General features: G+C 37.3%; 1 protein-coding gene across 2 annotated transcripts in view; it reads left to right on the top strand.

The window, feature by feature from the left end:
* Positions 1 to 26115, top strand: part of SLCO3A1 (solute carrier organic anion transporter family member 3A1) — a 355744-nt gene that overhangs the window by 52547 nt on the left and 277082 nt on the right. For both annotated transcript variants that reach the window (XM_069098525.1, XM_069098526.1), the window contains exon 2: positions 4822 to 5287. In XM_069098525.1, the coding sequence (XP_068954626.1) occupies positions 4822 to 5287 (466 nt within the window). The remainder of the gene's footprint in view (positions 1 to 4821; positions 5288 to 26115) is intronic.

The raw sequence follows: 26115 nt of genomic DNA, 5'->3' as shown, positions 1-26115 counted from the left end.
AAAGAGATTTCCTAGGCAAGTGTAACCAATGTAGACCTGGACAAAGCATTAATGAATCATCCTGGAGGGTGAGTGGGAAATACTTTGAAAATAATCGGAAGTTCTTAAGGCATTTTTATTTTTATTGAAATTGAGTCATTTTCTCCCTTCCTTTCTTTCTTTCCTTCTCTCATTCCTTCCTTCCATCCTTTGTTCTTTCCACCCTATCTCTCTCTCTCTCTTTACTATTTCTCTTCTCTCTGCCTTTGTCTTTGTCACTCTTCATTAAGCCTTTTTTACCATCTTAATTTATTTTTTAACATTCTTTCTTTTTTTTTTTTGCTTTTTGGAGGGGGAAAGGTAGGGCACTTGGGGTTAAATGACATGTCCAAGGTCACATGGCTAGTTTTGTGCTGTGTTTGAGGTCAGATTTGAACTCAGGTCCTCCTGACTCCAGGGCCCATGCTCTATTCACTGTGCCACCTAGCCACCCCTAACATTCATTTTTTAAGATTGAGTTCCAAATTCTCTCCCTCCTTCCAGCCCCTTCCCCACCCACTGAGAAAAAAAGCAATATGGTATCAATTATATATGTGAAATCATGCAAAATATATTTTAAATATTTCTTAAGAAAAACTTTCTCTGATAACCTCACAGCTACTTCCAATGATCATCATTGTCTTTTTTTTCCCTTTTTCTTTTCGTTTTCTCCATTTATCAAAATCTTTTATTTAATCTCTCAGGTTACATGATTAACGTAAGACAGTTGCATTCTGCATGCATCTTGGCTGTGGCTGGTGCTTTCCTTATCAAATAAAACCCAGAAGTGAATTTTATTGCATCATGCAAACTTAATTGATCCATTTTCTTAAAACTGTCTTTATAGTTTAGTGTTTCAGCCCTTAATTAATCCATAAAGAATTTCCTCAGAGTGTTTGCTCAGCTTAATCATTTGTAGAGCAACTTCATGGAAAAGTATGTCGTTGGACCTAAGCAGAAACATAAGACAAAGGACAGATGTTTCAGTTACCCTTTTTTCATTGCTACAATAAGTTCATGTGGAATAGAGGCACTAGACTCCTGTGCTAGATGCATGTTCTTTTTGTCTCTGTCTCTCTGTATCTGTCTCTCTCTTTCTCCCCCTCCCTCTCTCTACCCCTCTCTTTCCCTCCTCCATTTCCCTTTTTCCCCATCCCCCTACCCACCTGTTTCCATTGACTGATTATCTTTTCCCCCATTTTACCTACAGATTTTATAACCGCCAGAGCTATCACTTTTATCTGATGTCATAAATGTACACACCTGAAAGTTATTTTATATTAGAGCACACCTGCCGAAAGGGAGAGGGTGTTCTATTTCAAATAGAATCTCCAGAATTTGTCATAAAATATTATAATAGAAGCAATAAAATGACTTGGGTTACAACCTAGGATTTCATTTGCCAATAACCATCAGAAAAATTCTCCTTTTCAAACACTTGATCTATTTTAATCAAGACAGTATGCCAACCTTAGCTCCCTACAGTCCCCCACCACCAACTTAGGAAAAAGTCTGTAATTTCAAAAACAATTTTCCTCCAATGAAAAGTCAGTTGGTTCAGTTCAAAAGGTAGCACAAATTGAAACAAACATGGAAAACCATAAATTAAATATATGTCTGTCTCGGAGAAAAGCTTTCTTTTTCTTCACTAGACATACAATATCCTAGTTGTGGGGTACTGTCTATCCAATTGACTTTCTATTGTCTATCTGTCTGTCTAACTCACCCATATATATGTGTGTGTGTATGTATGTATTAACATGGGTAATTAATGTGATTGACTACATCTGTTAAAATTTGTGACTTTGAAATGTGGCCAAGAAACATTAGCCCATTACTCGTCAACAATATACAAATTTATTTGTGTATTATATATGTGTAAAATATTCATTGAAGAGAGATAGTAAATATATACGATGTGTATATGTGTGTACACACACATATGTATGCATGACTTGGGACTAGACTTGTGATTTCACTGGTCTAGGCAACTCCCAGGGAAAGTTTCCTCTACCAGTTCAGGTCACCATAATCTTCTCACCTTATTCTTAGAGGATTACTTAGAAGAGATTTGTGAAACACACTGTGAGGCCTTATGGCCTTCAACACTAATGTGTCCAGAACCTGATTAAAGTGAAATTGGCAAATATTTAGCAAAAGAAATAAAATAAAGCAAATAAATTTTAATAAAGCAAAATAAAATATAATTTTCTAAGTCTCTTAGATATGTGGCCAGCAGGGATTCTGAAGTAAGATCTGGTGGCTCCTGTTTCCATCTGAGTTTGACATGCTGACTTGGAGCACTTAACAATTAAGTATCTTGCCAAGCCTAACACACCCTGGATGGGTCAGGTATGGGATTTGAACCCAGATCTTCCTGACTTTTAGGCCAACTCTTAGTTCTCCAGTCACTATGTCATGTTGCATCATACATGCATATACACATACATACATAAACATATGTAAATCTATGTGTGATTATTCCATTGGACTCAGATCACATTCATATGCTTTACTTAAACCTTCTTCATATCTGTAAGGTACATAAGTAATGGAATCATTCATCTCATTACATCAGTGGGGAAATTCAATCAAATTGTGCATTTGTGGAGGGAAAAAATGAGAGGAAATCACAAATGTAGCATGGTGTAGCAGAAAAAGCATTAGACTTCATGTCAGGAGAGACCTGGGTCTCAATTCAGTATCTGATCACACCAGTTGTGCATGAATAGGCAAATTATTTTACCTCTTTGGCCATCAGTTTTCTCATCTATAAAATGGGAACAATAACACCTGTAGTGCTTCCCTCACAAAGTTTGGAAGAATAAAATGAGATAAAAAGTGTGAAATATTCTGTAAACCTTAAAGTACTACATAAATTCAGTTATTAATATTTTAAGCAATAGTGGTGTCCTGGTAGTATCATACTAACCCAGAGATTAATCAAGGATTCAGTATCTTACAATGACAGACCTTGGAGTTCTGTTCAGTGGCATTTAGCATAACCTATGCTTCAGGCTCTTTTCCAGAAGGAGGGAGTAACTGTGGCTTCCCTCCTTAGGGAGCTCAGCCCAATGGTGTAACAAAGTGAGAATTTGCTCAGTCTGCATTATGGAAGTTTTGTTCAAAAAAAGAAGAGGAGGAGGAAGAAGGAGGGAAGAGGAAGAAGAATAATGATGCTGATGATATGAGGATTAATGCACTACACTCTATTTATGTCAAGCTCAAACTTCATGACTATTGACTTGTACAAAGACATAGACACGTTTCTCAAATTGGCAGATATCACAAATTTGAGAGTGCCACCTGCTATATTAGATTATATGATTGAATTGTATTATTAGATTTATATTTTTATATATACATTTACATACATATATTATTTATGTATAGCTATATATAAATAATATATAAATTTATATATAATTAATAGAATTATATTAGATGACTGAATTGTAATTTAAAAATATTTCATTCATCTAGAATGGTGCACCAACTTTAGTAAGATTAAAATACAGTTGGAATAAATATAAAGGTCTACATGTGGATTAAAAAATAAACCACATAATCATATGATAGGGAAGATATGGATAGATTGTGAAAGACTGGGAGATTTTTGTGGATAACAAGGTCAAACATGAGTCAACAGTGTGATACAGTAGCCAAAAATGCAAGCATGAACTTAGGCTTTATGACCCCAGAACAAGGAAAGTGATAGCCCCATTGTATTTTATTCTAGTCAGATTCCATTTGGAATATTGTGATCAGGAAGGATATTGAAAGCCTAGAGTAAATCCAAAGTGAGATGACCATAGTGGTCCAAGGACTCCACACATGCTATATAGAAGTTCATTGAAGACATTGAATGTCTATTCTAGAGAAGAAAAGACTTGGGAGTAGAGGTCTTGTCATATGTCTTCAAATGTTTGACATGAATTGTTTTGTATGATGACAGAGCACAGAACTAGCTCCAAGATTTCAACACAATATAAGGGAAAACTTCCTTAGGGCTGTCCCAAAGTAGAATGGCTCACTCCAGAAGGACTGTGGTGACTAATACTGGAAGTCTTCATATAGAAGATAAATGTCAGCCAAATGGTATAGTGGAGATAGAATGCTCCACCCGGAGTCAGGAAGACCTTACCACAGACAACCTATGTTACCTTGGTTAAATGATTCATTTAACTTCTTTCACCCTTAGTTTCCTGAGCTGCAAAATGGGGGTAATAAAAGCACCTACCTACTTCAGGGGATTGTTGTGAGGATCAAATGTGGTAGAAGGTGTAAAGTCTTTGCAAACTTTAAATCACTGTTTACTTATAAATATTCAGTCTCATCCTTCTCATCATTTTCAGGAACTTTGTTGGGTGGGCTTCTTCTTAAAAAATTAATTGAACTGGAAGATTTCTGGGGGGTCTTTTAAGTCTGAGATTCTATTAATGGAATGGAGCTAGGAATGTCTCCAAATTTAGAAATATGTAAACTGCTTCGTGATCACTGAAGGGAGAGAGGAGAAGAAACTTCAGGTATGGAAGTGGACTCTTGGGAATAAACAGATGTCAGGGAAAAGCACAATTCTGTGATGCCAGAAAAGTGAGCTCCTATAAAGTTTTTAGCCTCTTAATGTTAAATGAGAATTTTTCCTAAGTATTTTTGTTCTAAATCAATTTGCACAAATTAGGCCTTCTTTAAATCTTGGAAGGATAGGAAAAAGTCAGTTGAGCCAAGACAAGGAGGTAACTAAACCATGAAGCAACAATGATTCTTCCTTTATGTCAACACTTCTTTTTTCTCTTTCTACAGGTCAGTGTCTTAACTACCCTAGAGCGGAGATTTAACCTGCAGAGTGCAGACGTTGGTGTGATTGCTAGCAGTTTTGAGATTGGTAACTTGGCCCTCATCCTCTTTGTGAGCTACTTTGGAGCCAGGGGACACCGGCCACGTTTAATAGGCTGTGGTGGAATAGTTATGGCCCTAGGAGCTCTGCTTTCTGCACTGCCTGAGTTCCTGACCCATCAATATAAGTATGAGGCTGGAGAAATCCGGTGGGGAGCCAAAGGACGGGATGTGTGTGCTGCCAATGGGTCCACCAGCAACAAGAGACCAGACCTGGAGCTCATCTGCAGGAATAGGACTTCCACCAACATGATGTACTTGCTTCTCATTGGTGCACAGGTCCTACTGGGGATTGGTGCTACCCCTGTGCAACCTTTGGGAGTCTCCTACATCGATGACCACGTGAGAAGGAAAGATTCTTCCCTATATATAGGTAAGAATGATTAAATATTTCGTTGATGGTGCTGCAAAATATCTTTTTCTTTTCTTTCTTTCATTCCATGCAAAGGATTAGTAATCGAGAAAGGAAAACAAAGACATAAGTCCATATTTGACTTTTACTGTGATGACCTCTGGTGACCTCTTCTATGTGGAATTTAGTCTGCCTTAGAATATTTGACCTTAACCGCCATGTTGAACTTCCAAAACCTACCCACCAAGGAATATAACATGTATATAACATAACTGATTCTCATTCTCAGCACCTCTCTGTATCTTGATTCTCTAACTCGAAAGGAAAGGTTAATGTTATTTAAATCTTAGCAGTCGGTGTCACAGAAAACAAGTTTACTCTTGCTGTTATCTTCTGTCCTGGCAATTGTAATGCTGTTGTATAAAGAAATTGGATACTTAGAAAATGATTTTTCATATATTCTGCCCTGCTCATTTTCAGTGTCCTATATTTCTTAGGAATAAGGAGAACTATGCTCAGTAATTTGACAATTTCACATCTGACGATCCAGTACCATCATCCTTTGTGGGATAGGAAAAATAATTGTGTAGAACTTAAGTCAAATGGAAGCAACTTGCATGATTCTGGTCACTTGTAGAACTCATATAAAACAAAAAGCAAAAAGGCATGAAAGTAGGTTTGCAGTTCTTTTTTTTTCTCCCATTGAATATAAGTAATATCCTGTGTTTGTGTACTAGAGGTTTGTGTAATCCTTATATTGCAGGTATAGCGATAAGAAAGCATCTCCATCACCAGTTTTATTAATTATGTTTACATCTTAATCAAACTATTTGACTATATTGACATATACCCCACCTCTCTTTGCTCTAGGTTTTGGCTAAGTACCCCTAAGTTTAAATTATTTAACCAAAGAAAACAAAAGGTTAGTTAGCTATTATGTAAATCATAACACATTGAAGTAAGTTGGCAATGAAAAGTTCAACCCTTGCTATGAAAGATAAATAATCTGGAAAAAGGTTATTTTAAAAAATACCTTTAAGTCAAAGGATTTTTGAATTACATTGTGGTGGAACTAAATAATGGGTCTAAAGCCCCAGGACAGATGAGGCATTTGCTCATAAATCTTGTCCTGTAAAATGTTCTCTGACACATGGTTCAGTGATATTTCTTCATAGTAGATTAAGAACAGATGAGACCAAGGTTGGTTAGGCTATAGGGTAGATAAATATTTTGGTTGTTGGGTTCCCTTTGTTGAATGAGGAATTTTTCAGTAGTCCTATCATCTATTCTGTGGTTCTCAGTGAATTCTTTTGGGAGGGAGGGATAGGGAAGGAGAAGAAGGATCTCTTTTGCTATTCAGACACCTTTCCCAAGGATTCAAAAAATATGGCCCTCTAGATACATCATGAACCTTTTGGTTGTTATCAATTTACTAATCTACCAGCATTTTTTTAAAGTCTGTGTTATGGTACCAGGTACTGAGAGAGGCACTGGGGATACAAAGATAAAAATAAAACAGTCCCTGCCTTCAGGTAGTTTATATTTGGTCAGGGGGAACAAAATATAAATATATACAAGTGTATACAAAATTAAAGGTATTTGAGGGAGTAGTGGAAGGGCACCAGTATCTAGATGGGCATGGAGGGTAGAGAACAGGATGATTTTAGCTGTTTAAATCCTAGTCCTTGTTCTGCTTTCTGGGGCATTGCTGTCTCAGAATATATTTTGTGGTGTTGTTGTCTTTGTAGTTAAGAGCAGAGATCACGTATCTTTCTCAGATTGACCTCAGCAGACAATCATCTTATTCCCTGCATAGTCTGAGCTTTCTAGAAACTGTATAAGAGGATCTGAGCAGATGTGGAACATGAATGACCCACTCATTTATATTTGAGTTCATAAAGCCTCCATGTTTCTTTTAATGTGGATCTCTTACAACAGTTTCATTTGCCTGTGCAATTTAGCATGAATTTATGGGTCCCTGATTTCTCTTAATCCAATTCAGTCTGAATGTAAAACTAACACATCTTGTATCAAATGTAAGTTTAAAGAACTCTCATTGTGCTGGAATGGTGTTCTCCTATAGAGGGGATTCTTGACCTGGGATCATGAACTTGTCTTAAAAAATATTTTTATAACTCTCAATAAAATGGATTTGCTTTGTAATCCTATGTATTTAATTTTTGCATTTATAAATATTATTTTGAGAAGATATTCAGAGACTTCAGTAGACTGTCAAATATGTTCATGACAACAAAAATTGTTAAGGAAAACCACCACCCCTGCCACCCTGCCATGGGTAGCCATGCAGAGCCTCATTTTGGGCATTATTTTCCAACTGTGTTCAACTTTGCTTCAGCTGGTTTTTCTGAAATAGAGTGAGATATACAATAGGCGTCAATATGTGCCCAAAGTTTGACTTTAGAATAAGAATTCAGAAGATTTAAAGTACTTGGTAACCAATCCTCAGTCTTCCCTAGTGTTGAAATGGACTGATTGGTGCTATCTATATACCTATGTGTCCAGGAACTATGTATACATATGCTGTAAATGGTTGGAAAGTGAAAATTTCAGTCTGAACTAAAGAGAGTGTCTTCCTGCCCTCTGAATTGCCTGATTTTTGTACAGAATAATTTGTTCTGGCAATCTCTGGATACAGCTTCACTCAGGCTCCCAGTTTCCTAGAGATTCCTTTCAAGAGGGGATTCTTTGGCTAGCACTGGTCTGTCCATATTTATTCCTTTCTTACTCAAACAGTGAAGGAGGTAACTGACTGTGATAGCTATCTAAACACAGAAATTTATGAACATATTTTTGACTGGGGAAAAATGTGTTTTGTAGCCATTTAGTTGAAGCCAAACAATTCTCTTTCATGGGCCGTTATTGTTGTTTGTTTGTCCATTATTGAAGAGGACCATGAGACCAGGAAGGTAATACCATGACTTGCAAGTGAATTGAATTGAAGTGAGAGAGGGCTATGCAAAGTCACCAGCTTCACTTTCTCCTCCGGAGCCATTTGGTCTAGTGGCGAGATATAGAGCAGGATGACTGGAGACAGCCCCCTGGGCCAGTGACACTGTTTCTCAAAAGCTAAAACATGTTCATTTGTTTGGGTTTGCATTAAATGCAGTTGCAATGGACATTCCGTGATCTAGTGGGGGCCTCTGAGTTAGGAGGACCCTATTGCTGTTGTTGCTCAGTCATTTCAGTTGTGTCTGACTCTTAGTCACACCATGGACCTCTGTCCATGGAGTTTTCTTTGCAAAGATGCTGTGTAGTTTGTCATTTCCTTCTCTGGTGGTAAACAGAAGTTAAGTGATTTGCCCAAGTTCCCACAACTAGGAAACTTCTGAGGCTGGATTTGAATTCAGGTCTTCCTAATTCTAAGCCCAGTGCTCTATTCACTAAGTCACCTACCTGTCCCATTGAGGGTATGTCTGGATCCTTATCCTTCCTCTGACACTTACTCACTTATCCTCTCAATGGCAGACTCAGATAAAAATGAATACCTATGGGAAGAATATTGACATTATCTATGCCGTATTTTTACTGATTGTGTTGAACATTTTCCAATTATATTTTAATCTGATTTAGGCAGATCATGAATTGAACATCTCTGCTGTAGGAAACTCTCTGAGACTACATGGTGAAGAGGTATAAGTGTACATTGGTAGAGAAAGTATCCTCACTAGGAAGTTCTGTATATCAGTGAAATTATAGGTCTAGTCTCTTTCCCTGTTCCTGTCTTTATGGAGGTAATAAGACAAGTGGGCAAATAGATCCGACATGAGGCAAACTTGGGGTAAGCCATCTAACTTTTCTGGACCTCAGTTTCCTCATATGTAAAAATAAAGGGTTTGAGGGAGGCTAGGTGGTGCAGTGAGTAAAGCGCCAGCCCCAGAGTCAGGAGGACCCGAGTTTGGTTCTGGCCTCAGACACTTAACACCCACACAAAAAAACTAGCCATGTAACCTTGGGCAAGTTACTTAACCCCAATTGGCCTCTAAAAAAAAGGCAAATAAATAAATAAAGGGCTTGATTAAATGGTCTCTATGGTTCCTTCCAACTGTAAACCTTATTATTTTAAGAATACTTTAAATCTTTTGATATTCTTGGGATTCAGATAAAGGAGAAAGTATAGTAGTGTAATATAAATAATGCTCAGTTATTCTTACTGAAGCAAAAAAAAAAAAAAAAGAGGACTCGGGTCTGAAGTGGATCATCCTAAATTAATTGATTTCTCCAGGCATAAGTTTTCTTATCTGTGAAATGGAGATAAACATGTGTTCCCTACCTATCTCTAAGAAGGTTGTTGTAAATGAGATAATGAATGTAGAGCACTTCATATCTAGCAAATGTTACATAAAATATAAGCTGCTGCTAGCGTTATTACATCTTGAAGAAGCTGCCCGTATCTAGGTCTTTCTACTTGTTCTGTCTTTTCATCAGTGGACTAGGACAGACCATTTTGTAGATAAGTTATTTTCACAAGGACTTCTTTTAGATATAAAATCCAGTCCAAACTATAATTATAGGAAGCCAAAGCTAGAAAGGGAGCCTACAGACCATTGTAGCCCAACTCTTTTATTTTACAAATCAGGGATCAGAGAAGAGGCCTTGAGAGGCCATAGGTTTTGCCTCACCTTACATACATAGCACTATCATTAGAATCTTGACTCCCACTCCAGACTTCATAGGATCAGAGCTCTAAGTCTAGAAGGGATTATAAAGACTATCTAGCCCAAATGCCCCATTTCATAGATGAGGAAACTGAAGAATAGAAAAATTAATGATTTGACTAAAGTCACATATCTAGTATGTGTCAGAGATAGAACTTGAATTCAGGTCCTTTTGGCTCATATACAGTGTTCCTTCTTTATTTTTCCCTAAGGGAAACAAATGTGTATTGTATTGGTCTTGTTCTGAAAAGCATGTTTTTCTATGACTTGTATCATATGACTTCTGTCGCTAGGTGGATAGCGTGTATCACGATCAGTCCTATGGAATCATCATGGCTTTGATCACAATTAAGTCTTTCAGAGTCACTTGTGTTTACAGTGTCATTAATGTATAAATTGTTCTGGTTCCGCTCAGTACTTTCTGCATCAGCTCCCAGTTTTCCCAGGTTTCTCTGAAAACTCTCTCATCATTTCTTAATGGCACAATCCAGTGCCCATTCCATGCTACCACTTTGCACTAAACCTTTCTTCTCAGCACATAACCTCATTCTAGGCAAACCTAAATTTATGTAATAGTCAGCCCTCTAATATGGGAAAGAAGGAAGAAAAAAACAAAGTGGGAAAAAGGAGATTTATGAACATGGCTGGAATTATATGGCTGGAACCAAGGAAGCGGATGTGTTCAAGGCTGGAAATGGCAAGAGGAAAGGTTATGGTTGAGGAAGGATTCCTGCTGTGTGGCATTCTACATTCCTAGAGAGGATGCTGATTCAGTTACTTAATTTGGCCAAACATACAGTGTTACTTCTCCAAGTCAGGAAGCCACATGCATTAGACTCAAATGTGTCATGCTTTCTTTGTTTATCATGATTATTGAAGCCCAACACAGTGCTCCATGTTCCAGTTAATGATGCAAGAAGAATTATTATCCTCAGATTTCATTTGCCAAGTGTTTGTTTAGCACAAAGGTCAATATAATGCCAGCTTTCATCTAAAGAAAACTTAATTTCTGTTCTGAGTACTTGAAACAGAGTCACTTTTGCCTCTGTGATTTTTTCTTCTTCTTTTTGACATTTGGTAAAATGTGCTTTAACTCTCTGAAAAGAGTAGACTGGGGCATAGATCAAAAACAGTGTGAGTACAATTCATCTGAAAAAATAATTAAAAAAGAAATCCCTCCTGGGACCATGCATACATAGCTCATTATATTCTTGTAATTTCATTGATATTGAAGTTTCCCTCATTAATTTCCTTTTCTAAAATAAATGACACTGTAAAATTGGTCATTTTTCTGCCACATTTCACCCCCCCCTCCTCTGACAATCTAATAAAATGATTTTACATTCCTTGAGTTTGTTTTCAATAAATCAATGTGCTAATGGTACATCTTTGCACTTTCCATATTGCATAACATGTAGGTACTTTTAATTAATTATGAATACCTTATATAATCCATGCATTTTGCTTGCTTATGCACTACTATCCTCCCTGCCATCCCCCAAAGTATTTTTCTCTCCACAACCAGAAATGTAAACTTAGTGGGAAAATGGCCTACCTGACTGTATTCCTTTGCCACTCTATAGGATCCTGATTATCAGCAAAGAGGTCCTTCTAGCAAGCTGAGAATCAGCAACCTCTTTGACCCTGAGTGCTGCTGGCAGGGCTTATCAGTCACCATGGATGTCAACCTGATGACTTAGCCTGGGGGCACAAAATTGCTGGTTATGCACCTGCTGGCCTGTGGGCATGCTTCCTCTATAGTTGGTTCTGTTTCAGCAGCTCTAGAATGACTCCCCTTGAACCAAGCTACTCGATAACTGACTTCCTGGATCAAGACTCCTGGAAGCCTTAAAAGCCTATGATCAGTTCATATGGACTCCATGTTTGGAATAAAAGGAATTTTTAAAATTTGTTATTTTGAAATAGACAATCATCAACAAACATAAACAATTCAATGTACAAAGAAGTCAAGAAAAAGAGGATTGTCTATAAAACCACAGATCTACTACATATAGCTTGTTTTACATATGTACACACACAAGCACACATGTACATCTATATACATGTGCATCTGTTTCGGCAACCACACTGGCATACCCAGGATGGCTGCTAGCACAGGTTCTTACACCTGCTTTACTAGGAAATATAGCTGTTTAAGGGGTCAACAATCTTTTTCAATGACATTCACTATTTCAGGGGAAAAGTCAGCATCCTAAACTTCAGAGAAAATACAAATAGAGTAAATACAAGCAGAGAAATAAAGACCAACAGACAGGGCTCTGACTGACTGAATCAACTATACACTTTACATTCATTCCTGGATTGAGGGACCCTTTACATCTGAGCAGTCAGGGAGCTCTGAATGGTCACTTAGAATCTCAACCATGGAACAAGATCCTTCTCATAAGCAAGCCCCAAAGCAAAATACCAACTCAGAGTATATATACATACTTCTCAGAGCCAGAAGGCATTACAACCCTCATGGCTCAGTGCCTAATTAGAAATTAGCAAAAGGTATGAAAGCCTTCCTACAAGTAAGCCTCCCCTAAGCAAACTTTCCTTAATGGGATCTACTGTGAGGTCTATTAATGGGCAGGGAAGATCTCAAATCTCATTAAATTACAGTATATACACATATATATTATATAATATATGTATTGAATATATGTGTATATATACATACCTGTATATTTACACATATATACACTATATGATACATGTATATATTAATCTGTGCATACACACAAAATATATAGTGTATATTACATATGTGTGTATGTGTATATAAATATATACACATACACATGTATATGAATAAAATTTAGCATTGCAAAACATTTCCCTGTTTTTCTGGGTCCCCCTTTAGACTTCTATATATTTTTAAAATATTTAATTAATAAACTTTTTAAAATTACCCCAAACCCTTCCCTTAATTCTCCTCCCCCCAAAAAGTTTTCCATAACAAAGAAGCATAGCTGAACAAAACACATTTGTGTTGTATTGGTCATCACTGAAATGTACGTCTCATTCTCTTATCTATTGTCTATAATTTCTCCACCATGAATAAGAAGCATGTTTCATCATGAGATTTCTAGAGCCATGACCGATCTCTGCATTAATCAGAGTTCTTAAGTTTTTCAAGTTGTTTTTCTTTACAGTATTATGGTCACCATATAAATAACTCTCCTGCCTCAGCTCACTTACTCTGCATCAATTCATAAGTCTTACTACATTTCTCTGAAACTGTCTCTTCATTTCTTATAGCACTATAATATTATGTTGATATTCATATATCATATTTTTAGCCAATTGATGAATACTCATTTTATTTCTAGTTCTTTGCTATAACAATTGTTACTATTAATATTTTTACATGTTCAGCTTAAATCAGACACCAGATTCTGAGCATAAATGGAACACAAGGTTAGCACTGAAGAAGACTGAGAGGTAAAGTCATTGCTTTCCCTTACTTTGAGAAAATCTTATTCCTTGGGTCTAGTTTCCTAAAATGTAAATTTTAGCTCATCTGTGAAATAGTATAGTGCAATATAAATAACATAGGAACACAGATTTAGAATTAAAAGGAACCTAAGAGGCTATTTTAGGACATCCCTCCCAATTTACAGATTAGGAAACTGAACTTAACCCAATATCAACCAAGACCAAGAGTAAATGGTGGGTAAGGTATTTGAACCCAAGTTCTCCAAATCCAACATTTTTTCCATTGTAAAGACTTGAGTCTTAGTTCTGACACAATTTTTAGAGACAGCTTGACAGTGGTGCAGAAGAGAGAGTACTGGGCCTGGCATCAGGAAGATCTGAGTTCAAATCCAGCTTCAGATACTTACTAGCTGTGGGACTCTGGGCAAGTCAATAAACCTCTGCTTCAGTTTACTCATCTGTAAAATGGGGCTAATAGCTCCTATCTCCTTGTTATGAGGATGAAATAAGATGATAATTATAAAGCCCTTAGCACCATGCTGATGCATCTTAAGTGCTATATAAATATTAACTATTATTATTAGTATGATTAGTGCTTTGCCCCAGGATGCAAACATGTAGAGGGTATTGACTGACACCACTTGAATTCCTCAACTTATAGCACCCTATTAGTGAAAATAAATAACTCCTCTTTGCTCCATCCTCCCAAGAAGGATGTTTTTGGTGTCTTGGGGTTTCTGTTTCCCCATCATGGCTAGTATCTTAGGTCTTTCCATCCATAAGGACTTGTATCCAGAGGGGAGAGTTTTCTCCCCTTGATCTTGCCTGGCTCTCCTTTATCTACCTCCTGGCTGAATTTGTCTTCTCTCTAAGCCTATATGGTGGTGCTTTCCCTGAGAGCAAGAATTGCTAGCTCTTCCTGTTTGAGCTGTGTTACATCTAATAAGTTATTTATCATGGGAGCATGAACTTAGAGTCAGAAGAAATCCTCATATTATAGATAAGGAAACTGAATTATAAATTCGATAAGGGACATCTAAGGGTGTGCTGGAGCCATCCATCTCTAACGGGCTCTGAGACAACTGTTCAATGTTCAGTATGAACATTTACAACTCAGAAATCAACAACAGCTAGAGGTCAGGGCTTGATTTATTGTTTTGGTGATTTTAGATTTAATAAAGTAATGAAGAAAATGTAAATAGTTCAGCTTAAACTCAATAGCATGTCATACCTTTTAGGAGAACTGGCTGTTAAACATTGACCAGCATACCATAGTACACAGCCAAAAAGTGTCTGAGGTAGGCTTTAAACTCAGGGTTTTTGACTCTAAGCACTTTACAGCACTCTTTCGACAACAACACATAGTTTCCTTTCATCTTTCTAAATCTCTTCCTGGAAGGAATCTCAGAAACCATCTAGTCCCTTCTATCAATAAAATAGATAAAGAAAGTGAGGCCCAGGGAAGTGAAATGATTTATCCAAGATCATTGTTGTTGAGTCATGTCAGTTGTTCCCAACTTTCTGTGACCCCATTTAGTGTTTTCTTGGCAGAGATACTGGAGTGTTTTGCCATTTCCTTCTCCAGCTCATTTTACAGATGAGGAATTGAGGCAAACAGGGTTAAGTGACTTGCTCAGGGTCACATAGCTAGTAAGTGTCCAAGGCTGAATTCGAGCTCAGGTCCTCACTCTACGGCTGGCACTCTATCCACTGCACCACATATACAGTAAATTACTGAGGTGGGATTTGAACCCATGTCCTCAGACTGCAGAATGACTGCTCTGTCCACTGTTCTGCACTGCCTCAGGTTTCTCCTCTATAAAATGTTGGATATGATACTTCTGCTACCTCTCTGCCAGGGTTGTTGTAAGTATAGAGCACTACATGTGTAAAATATATATGTAAACAGTAGAACACCATGTATGTGACTACTCATATCATGCTTGTTGGTGATCATGATTGCAAACAATAATATTAAGCCAATGTGTATACATACGCACACACAACTCAGTGGTTATGGTTCAAGTGGCACAACTCCCTGAGTTTGAGACATGAGGTGCAGGGCATAGAATAGGATCTTGGGTACCCTGATGGCTCTCACAAAGAAAGAGTAACCATGCTTTTTTGTGAATTGCTTCATGCATTGTAGACTTTGGTCTTCCAGCTGATGTTATATTGTATTATGATCTAAAACTCAGAGATCTGGGAATGAAATAGAAACCAAATCATCTTCCCAAAGTAAGCAATTACTGGGAATGTCAAAAACCATGGCTATAAGAAGGAAAGGCCAGCCCCAAGTCCTTTCAGGATGTATTGCCTTTATTCTCTTATTAACTGGGAGAGCAGGAAAGCAATGTTTCATTAAAATCGATTATGATGTTAGGGAGGGACACGAGTTTAGCCAAAGCTTATACTGGACTTGTATTGTTTCCATCAAGGCAGCGGCACCAAGTAGCTTAAAAAAAAAAAAAGGATGGATTTTGATTCTGAGGATGGATTTAAATTCTAATTGCTACTTCTTTGCTGTGTGATCTTTTTGATGTCACTTAACCTTTTCTGGGTCTCAGTTCTCTTATCTATGAATCACAGTATTGGACTCCAATGAGTGCTGAGATTTTAGAAGAATTTCAGAGTCTTCCATATTACAGGGATAAGGACAGGGATGAAGAGAGAGGCACCTCAAGGATGATGCAAAGAGAAAGATTGTGAGTAAGGAGGTTGAAAATACCCAAAAGAGAGAGATTTTTTTTCTCATCTAATAGAATCAAAAAGTTCTAGGAGAGGCAAATATAGAAATAAAGAAAAGATCATTGGATTTGGAATCCATTAATCCTGCTTTAAGTACTAACTCTGAGACTTACATGCCTTAGGTGACTAACTTAAATTCTGAACCTTAGTTTCCTCATCAGTAAAATGGGAATAATACTACTTTTGCAGACCCTTTTTCTTGAGTTGCTATGAGGATCAATTGAGAAGACATAGGTAAACAGCATTGTAAATGACAAATGGTCATATAAAAGTTGCATTACTTCCCCATTAAAGTTACTTACCACACTGTTACATTCACTAAGGGAGAACTCATTTCTCTTTTTTTCCTTTCATTTATAAGTGTTTTCTTTTAAAAATGAAGAACACTAAGAAAATTTATCTTCATAATGTGTGCAATTCTTTTTTAGTAAACATTCTATTGTTAGTATATCTTTGGACTTTATTTCTTTCCTTTCTTGAAAAGCATAAATTTCTGGAATTGTTATTTCTTCAGCATTCCATGAGAGTAGAAGCCATGGGCAGTATGGTTTCTCTAGAAGGTTGTTTACAATTTCTTTTTGTTTACAGTTACTCTGGGATAAAAGGTTAACTTTCTTTCTGCTGCAATTATAACTCATTTCCAGGAGAATTCTGTAGACCTGCATGATTGTCATGTCCTCTTAGCAGTTCGATACAATCACTTTCCTTTTTAGATTTAACCAAGCATCTTTCCTTGGATTATGTTTCCCTAGGGATACACAGCCATTAGTACTAAAGCCAAGCCCAATGCTTATGTTAGTTGGATCAGTCTAGAGGAGAGCTCTTTGTTCTAGAGCTCTGGACACTCAGGCAGACTTTGTTTTTTCTGAAAAGAATTTGAATTAAATTAGGTCAATCATTGAGGTCTTTGCAAGATAAGTGATTTTTAACTGTTTTTTTTACTGGTTATTTGAGTTTGTTTAGCTGTTTTTGAAATATTAGTTTGACCTGGATTTAACTGGTACTTTAAAAAAAAAACAGTTTGAGTGGGTAGCCAGCCATATTTCTGGGGCTTCTGCTAATATCTTGATCTGAAATATAGATCATGTCTCTTAAACCATATAGTCCTTTAGGTTGTAAACTCATTAAGAACAGGGATTGTCTTTTGACTTTCTTCATATCCCCAGCACTTAGCATAGTCCCAGCACATAGCAGGCAATTAATAAATGCTAGTTGACTCACTTACTGACTAACACTTTCACAAAACAAAAAGTATTTCTGAGGTGGTGGTGTTCTATGAAGATACCAAGATGCTAGCTACTGATCATTCTGGAATGTTACTAAGACTTAAACTTAGGAGCACATGTTTGATATGCCCTAAGTTTTCATTTCTTTTCTTTTCAGAGCATGAGTTTCAACATATACCTAGAAGCCAACAGTGACATTAGATTTTGAGCTCCTAGAGGTCCTTTGTCTCTTTTAATATCCCTAGAGCTTAGCACAGTGCCTGATACACAGTAGGTACTTAATACATGCTTATTGATTGACATTCACCAGCCCACCCCACCCCACCCTTCCTGATTTTATCTCAATAAATAAGCAATCCTTGTGCCCTGCTCAATGTAGCAGTGATAAAACATTTACCAATGGTAAGCATGTATGAGCAGGAGTTATGAGTACATACCATTTATTAAATGGATGAGCTTAAGGAATCATTGGAAAAGGAATTATTATTCCAGGAACCTTCATATGATCACAACAATCACCCTAACTCATTCCTAATCACAACAAATCATTAGACCCAAAGAAAAGGAGTGTGTTAGCATCCTATCATTAGTTTGTCATGATATAGATATATTTGTCCACATAGCAGCAAATATCTGAGGGTATCTAAAGGAATTTGGGGATATCTAAGTAAGTGCTAGACCGGTAATTGGCATTCACTCAACTAGAATTTATTAAAAACCTACTATGTGCCAGGCACTGTGCCCAGAGAAAGTCAAAAGATGGTCTCTTCTCTTATGTAGCTCACAGTCTAGTTGGCAAGACAAAATGCAAAAAATTGTGTACAAACAAGATTAATAATTAAATTAGGGTTTGGACTTTGGGTAATTTAGGTTTAGTCTTTGAGGGAAAGTGTTAAAATCAAGAAGGACTGGGAAAAGCTTCTTGCAGAGCACAGGACTTTAGCTGAGACTTGAAGGAGACCCGGATGCTGGGGTAAAGCACCAATGCAATATTCCCATTGCCAGCAATGACTGTGAATATGCTGGCATAGTTCTTAATTGCAAAGCATTACCAACTCTCCATATAGAAGAAAGAAGCAAAACATTTATTCAGAGACCAGAGAGCCACCCAACACCAGGAAACTGAATCCATCATAGTAACAAAGAAGTTAATACACCATAGCACAGCAGGGAGTCATACTATCCTTTAGCACAAACACTCATAAGCCTAGCTTTCACATCAGGGGGCAAACAAATACAAGCCTAGCTGTCTCCCTGGGTGCATACTCTCCTCCCTCCAGCTTTAACTGCTCTTATCCCCAGCTTCCTGTGGGCTCTGCTCTACCCCTCAGCAAGCTCCTCTCTCCACAGACTCCATGTGATTACATTCAGCCTATTAGGGGGCAGGGAAGATCTTCAAATTCCTATTACCATTTCACTGGGAGTCAGAGATGAGGATGGAGAGAGTGCCAGGCATGAGAGACAGCCAATGAAAACTCTCAGAACTAGATGATGGAGTATTGGGTGCAACAGCAGACAGCAGTGTCACTGGATGTAGTAACTCCAGAGTCTTCATATTGCAAGGTGCTATTTGTAAACTATCTGAGTGTCAAAGGTAACAATATTTGAAGTCTTAACTGCATTTATAAAATCAAAGACTTAGAGCACTGGAAAAATTACAACATCACAGATTTAGAACTTGAACCTCATGGACCATGTCATCCAATCCCCTCATTATACAGATGAGGAAATTGAGGCCCAAGGCATTAAGTGACTTGCCCAAGGTCATATGGGTAGGAAGCAACAGAACCCAATTTTCTGTATTCAAATTCAGGATATTTTTATGATATGTACTAGGGAAACTTGTGGTTTAGAGAAATTGTATGGTAGAAATATAATAGTGTAGGCAAGAGGTTTAGAAACAGCTTTTATTACTGCCTCAGCTATTAATTTGCTTTTTCACCCTGGGAGGGTCACAATCCCCACAATTGGATAATATTTATATAGCATTTAGCAAGCTTTGATTGAAGCTACCACTACCAATTAGTTGCTTCATGTGAATTCTTAGTCAGTAGTTTTTCTTGTTGCTGTTGTGGTTTTGGGATTTTTTTTTTCATTTAAATTTATTTATTTACTTTTAGTTTACAACATTCAATTCCACAGTCCCTCAAGGTTTCTTTTTTTTTTTTTTAATCTACTTCTCTGATTTCATTGATATTGAGGTCTATGGGTGAGGAAACAGAATTCACCAATGAAGGCTTAATCTTAGAGTGTTCCCTAAGGGCACATGGAGGTCACGTGATTTGCCACAGTTATACTGCTAGTATGTATTAGAAGTATTGTTTGAACCAGGTCTTCTTTACTCCAAGACTGGCCTTCTTACCAAGATCTCAAGACGCATGTCTCATCAGTATTAGAATATAATTTCAAAGACACCTTCATCTGGCTTCCTTTGCCCACCTCTCTAAAATCCTTTGGGTCAGAGATTTTCCATTCTTAATTTCAGTCCAACTGTGACTTGCAGTATGGTTCAGCAAATTTTCTGTTGTGGTTTGGATGGATGAACAGATAGGAAAAGAAAAAAACACTTTTCTGCTCTCAAAGCAATTTGTACTTTTTTTTTCCTTTTTAAAATATGCACACAAATCACTAAATAAAATCTGAACTCCCAAAGTCAAAAATTTCCATTTGTTCTCACTGAGAGAGTTATTTCCTGGGTCAGTAAAAACAAGGAAAAATTTTGTAACAAACCCAGAAATCATCTGGGGATATGAGCGGGACAAACTTCCCATGACATTTAAGTTACTATTTTTGTGGCTTGTGTTTCAGGCAGCCCATTCTGGTGAGCTCATTCCCTTTTGGTCACTTTTTGGTCTTGGCAGTACTCTTGGAGGCAGGGCAGAGAGAAAGGTTTTTTTTTTCTTTTACTAGTATGGTAGGTATATATGCCTATACATCAGTCCTTTTGATCTAAAAAGTCTTTTTATCCTTCACCCTTTAAATGCCCCTACCTACAGCCCTTCACAGGTAACTTCCAAACATATATTGATGTATATAGATGTAATTACAAATTGAATTCTCTTTCTGAGCAAAGTAATAATTACCAGAAGGACATTCCAATTTGTACTACCTGCTATGTGTATTTTTAATGGAGCTTACAATGGGAATTCAGATTCCCAGTAAGAAGCCTCATTAGCACAGCAAGCAGCTAATAGACTCTGCAGTCTTGCATGGACACATGCATGCAAACTTTTGAAACCCAGTAGGGTTTATTTTTAGATTCAAGGCTTTTAACATTCTTGTGCCTCAGTCTCTCTATCTGCAACACAGAGCAGGGCCTTTCTAAAGGACTGTGATCCACACCCCCCTTCCCCTTCTCCCTTCCTCCTACTGCAAATCCACTGGATGCTTTTCTAGTCAGCAGTTAATATATGTGGTTCAGTCTTTAAATGGAGATCTTGGAAAACATAGGATATCGGGGTAAATGAAACTGGTCCACATGTTAAAATCCTCCTTTGTTCTTGTTGCCTGCTGTGAAAACGAGCAGTCAGAGTTGCTGTAGGCAAGCGAGATGTATTTGAAGAGCCAGGGACATCACAAAGACAGTGAAAGGGATGTGTGCTTTTAGGCAGCAGTCGTAAGAGTGTGCAGAAATGAGTCCACAGTGGATGCTATAATGAATACCAATTCATAAACCCAAACAAATAGGCCTAAAATGCTTTGGACATGAAAAATGATTGGACCCATACCCCTAAGACCCTAAAGATGAAATAGTTCTCCACATTGTGCTGCCACACTATGGTTTGCCATTTCAAGGAGAAACAAAGAAATGGGAAGAAGTGTTGGAGAAACTGACTAACATGTTTTATTTAGCCCAAACAGTGCCTGAAATAGTGTGTAGATTTGGTAAATATTCATGGGTTAAGACTAGACTCCATTAAAATTGGAAAGAATATTTCAAAAGACCTCCTGTAGTATCTTTCCTCTCTAAGACTTCATTCTATCTATTCCATGGGTATAATGTATGTACCAATTTAACTATTTATTGTTTTTGCCATTAGAATGTAAGCTTTCTGAAGGCAAGGATTGTCTTTGTTTTGTTTTGTTGTTCTCTTTGCATTCCCAATGCTTAGCACAGTGCTTTGTACATGGCAAGTGCTTACGAAATGCTTGCTGATTGATTAATAGTGGAAGAAGAAAAAAGCTCACTTGGGAGATGTGTGTATACTTCATCCTACCAGCATTTAACTGGTATGTGGGTTAGTTGCTATTGTGCAACTAAGTATGAGCATTCTCCATCCCATGCCAGGATAAGCTGACATATTTTTGTGTAAATTGGCTAGTACTCTTTATAGCTAAACCCTTTCTACCTCTGTCAAGAAATAAACTGGAAAGAGTGAGAAAGTGCTGGAGAAAGTGGAAAGGAGGAACAGAGGGAGGGAATGAGGGACGAACTAGGAAGAGGAAGGAAGGAAAGAAACAAATTAGAGAGAGAAGATATGGAAGAAAAGAAAGAAAAAGGAAGAGGAGGGAGAGAGATACCGAGAGTACTTTTCCCATAAAACTACATGGATGATGGTTGAGGAGGCCCAGGAGGAAGGGAATTAAAAAGCAATGAGAGATCAAAATTCAAAATAAATCCTCTTTCACCCAGGGCCTTCAATCTGATTTGTAATTTGCATCAACATTTGCTCATCAATGCTGTGAAATCCCAAAGATATTCCTAGAACACTGGCTTGGGAGATTAACTGTGTTAACAGAAGGAAGCCCTTATGCCCATGAATTGTTGGTAAAGGACTTAGAGCATCTGGAGTGGTTATTGTGACCAAGAGTCTGGGCAGTTAGAACTGCTTGCTGTCAACTTGGCTTTTACTGTGACCAGTTAAAGAATTCCACAGGATGCCATCAGAGCAAATAGAGTCTCTACATGCAACTTGAGTCTAACAGAATGGCTTATGGCTAAAAATTCTGGTATTAGGGGAGAAGAGAGAGTGAATAGGGAATGGGTGAATGACTAAGCAAGTGCTAATCTAACTCATATTGTCATCAGTTTAAGGAATGTAGGAATAGCCCATAATGTGTCCCTTGGGGAATGGAAGACCGAAATTGGAAGGAACTCGTTACACAGGGAAATGCAGTTTGTCTGGGTTATAAACATTGCTTCCCTGAGAGAGATATGATTGCTTTGTACCTTTATTGGAGGCACTTATGGTGAAATTTGATCTTCATTAGTGAAGAAATTGTCAAATTATTAAATGTCCATTGAGTAGTAATATCATATGCTCACAAAGAGAAACTATAAAAGTAAGTGATTTTTTTTTTTAATGAGTTAGTTTTGATGATATGAGATTGCCTTGATCATTATGGGGTGGTGGGAAAGGGACAGAGGAAAACATGTTAATGTAAATGTACTGATGTGCTAAGTACTTTTATTTTTCTAATTATCAAATCAGAAATTTAGAAGGTCAGTCTGTGTATAAGGGGCCACTGATATACAGGGGAAAGTGCACTGGACTTGGAATGGAGAACTTGGTTCACACCCAGCCTTTGATATGTATGGAATGTGTGACCTTAGATAAGCCATTCTTCCTTTGAGCCTCAATTTCCTCATCTGTAAAATTTGGATATCAATATCCATACTACTAATTTCATGGGATTGGTGTGGATGTAAAGATAATAGAGGTAAATTTCCCTTACAGGAAACAAATGTTCTAAAAGGGATACAATAACAAACAAAAATGAACAGTTCCAGAGTTACATAGACTTTTCTGAAAATAATGATAGCTTTAGGGTTTACAAAGACCTTTATCACCATGATCTCATTTGAGCCCCATGAGATTGTAGTACAAGTACTATTATCTCCATTTTACAAATGAGGAAAGTCAGGTTTCAGAGAAGGGAAATGGATTGCCTAAAGTCACATACCTAATAAGCAACAGAGAGAGGATTTGAACATATTTAGTCAAAAACCCTTTAAAATACCTAAAGGAAGACTGTGAAAGTGTTGTTTTCAAGAAACTGGAGCGAGTCGGGTATTGTTTTCCCCCCCACCATCAAGACTTTCTTGATTCCCCTTCCTCTCAACTGCAAATGCTTTCTCCTCAAATTATTGTGTGTCCATTTTTTATCTATTTTGTATATATGTGAATATGTACATTTTGTATCCTTCAACTTGATTACAAGCTCCCCAAGGTCACAGAGTGTTGCGCCTTTGTCTTCTTACCTGTAATGCTTAGCAAAATACCTTGCTACACAATAGAGTCTTCATAATTACTTCTTGATTGATTGAGCTGAAGGACATCACTCAAAGAGAGGAAATAGTAAATGTTAGAACCCAAAAGAATCCAGGCCAAATTGTGGATGGGTCTTGTTGGCTGATGAAGAGATATCTCTGCTAAGACTCATGGGAACAGCTACAGGACTCTGTACACAGTCCAAATTTACCTAGAGTAGCGATGTCTTAAAACTTATAATTAGATTGGTTCTGATGCTGAGAAGAGTGAAATGCTATTTTAACACTTTAAATGTCAGGGGTGACATTGATAGAAGCAGGTGCGCACTTACATATTTATATAGTCAGAAAATATTCCTTATATATAAATGTGTGTTACAGATCTGAGTAATGGTTCAGGGCTCTGTCTTCCAAATCAGAACATTTGGTATGTTCCAAAGACCCATTTAAAGACAATTCTTCACAAGTGTCAGACTAGGTTCAAAACTTCCTAACAATTATTGCTATCCAGAGACAGAATGGGCAACTTTAGAAGAAATGAGTTAGTTCATTGATGCTGGAGATCTTCAAGCAAAGTCTGGCTAAGCACTTACTAGGTACATGGTAGAAGGGTTTCTTGTTCCCATATGGTTTGGGTCTGACAGTCTCTGAAAGCCCTTACAACTTTGACATTCTGTGATTCTTAAGGTTTGATAAGATGGATATGATAATAAGGCTGGAAAGTTACAAGGACATCACCTTTTCGAAAATAAAGAATAGTGTTTCAGGACTGGGTCTCTGGATTTTGTGTGAGAGACATATTCAGGAACCAGAGCATGACTGCAAACGGAAAGTCCTGCGATATACAAACAATATAAAACAAATTAGCATTGCTGAGATAATGTAACAAGTAGTACTTTTCTACAACTGCCACTTCTTTTGCCTGTGTGACTGGGTTAGACTGATCACCTTCCCTCTCTGGGATTCAATTTTCTCTACTTTAAAATGAATGGGACTGGAATAGATGCCGTCTATAATCGCTTTCAGTTCTAAATACTGTGAATTGAGTTCTCCATTTGGGGCTGGTCTTAACTTCAGTTAAGAGTTCACTTGGGAAATGTTATATGGCAGGTTCGGATAGGAGGAAACAGTGAATACTTAAATGGAAATCTGTGTTCTTTAAAAAAATAGTATTGTTTACAAATTTGAATGTGGATTAAAAAGTATAGAAATTCTTAAGCTATAAGATTCAGGACAATAATTTAAGGGAAAATATTTTTCGTTACTTCATAATTCACTTAATATATACATTTTTTTTTCTTTTAAATTTCCTATTCAAACCCATGAACAGGAATTCTTGCTTGTTTGTTTCCTATAGTACTAGAAGATCTGCCTCCAAAGCTTGACTTCAATATATGGCAATATTATGATTTTATATAGGATCATAGAATTTTTAGAGTCAAGAAGGAATTTATCAAAAACCTCAAAAGCCTAGATGCTTTCTAGATAAGGAAACTGAAACCAGAAATATTAAGTCGTGTGTTTGAGGTGGTGCAGCTGGTTGATGGCAGACCTCAGGCTAGCACCTAGGTCTCCTGATTCTCAGGCCATTTTCTTTTTAGTTGTTTTCCAGCTGCCTTGTAGCTTTTACTTTTCTAGCTTATCTTAAAGCCATGATATAGGACACAAGGAAGGTGGAAGTTACTCACCCACACCACTGACAGTTACCATTAGTAAGGTCAGTTCCATGAAGAACATTGCTAGGTGCTAGGAAGAGAAAATGTTTAGACTCATTTTCTACCCTCATAGCATTTACAGTGTAATTTAGGAATATGGCACAAACACAGGTATCCTGTACTATTTTATATAATGGTTAAATGTGTTACAGGGGTAAAGAACAAGGTACGTGCCCACTGTGGTTGTCTTTATCCAAGGTATCTTAACTAGTCAAAAAAAAAAAATACTTCCTTTGGTACGTCACCTTAGAAGACAGCAATGTGTTTGGAATCAGAAGTCCTGGATTTACATCTCTGATCTACCATCTGTAAGTACAAAATACTCTATAGCTTTAAGCGATTGTTGATGGGCATGGCAGGATTCACTTATAGATTGTATGTGTACCTCTATGTATGTATATCTGCATGAACAAACACATATACACACATCTACATATATATGTATGTATGCAATTGTTTTAATAAAAAATATAATGTGGTACTCCATTGCTACAAGAGGACATTTGATCTACTAATACACTAAATTTTGCAACAGTTAATTACACTTAAATCACTTAACCTCTCTGACCTTCGGTTCCTCATCTGTAAAATGAGGGGGATTGTTATAGATGACCTTTTCTTAATTTAATCTAAGCATCCAGATCAATGTTTTAAAAATAGTAGAGGTGGAGGTCAAATAACAGTTCCCTCATTTCAAGGAACCTAGAGACTTGTCTGAGGGTTTTGCCAGGGAGGGAAAACATTGACAGAACATAGGCTTTCTCATTCTGTTGGAAGAATCTCAATCAGACCTTCCTGTCTTTATTTTCCCATGTGACTGGCTAGTTTTTTG

Source organism: Petaurus breviceps, unplaced genomic scaffold, assembly GCF_028583685.1.
Source record: "Petaurus breviceps papuanus isolate PSGF00001 unplaced genomic scaffold, PetGlider_PUasm1.0 37, whole genome shotgun sequence".
NCBI lineage: Eukaryota > Metazoa > Chordata > Mammalia > Diprotodontia > Petauridae > Petaurus > Petaurus breviceps.
This window is presented reverse-complemented; position numbering and strand designations above follow the sequence as displayed.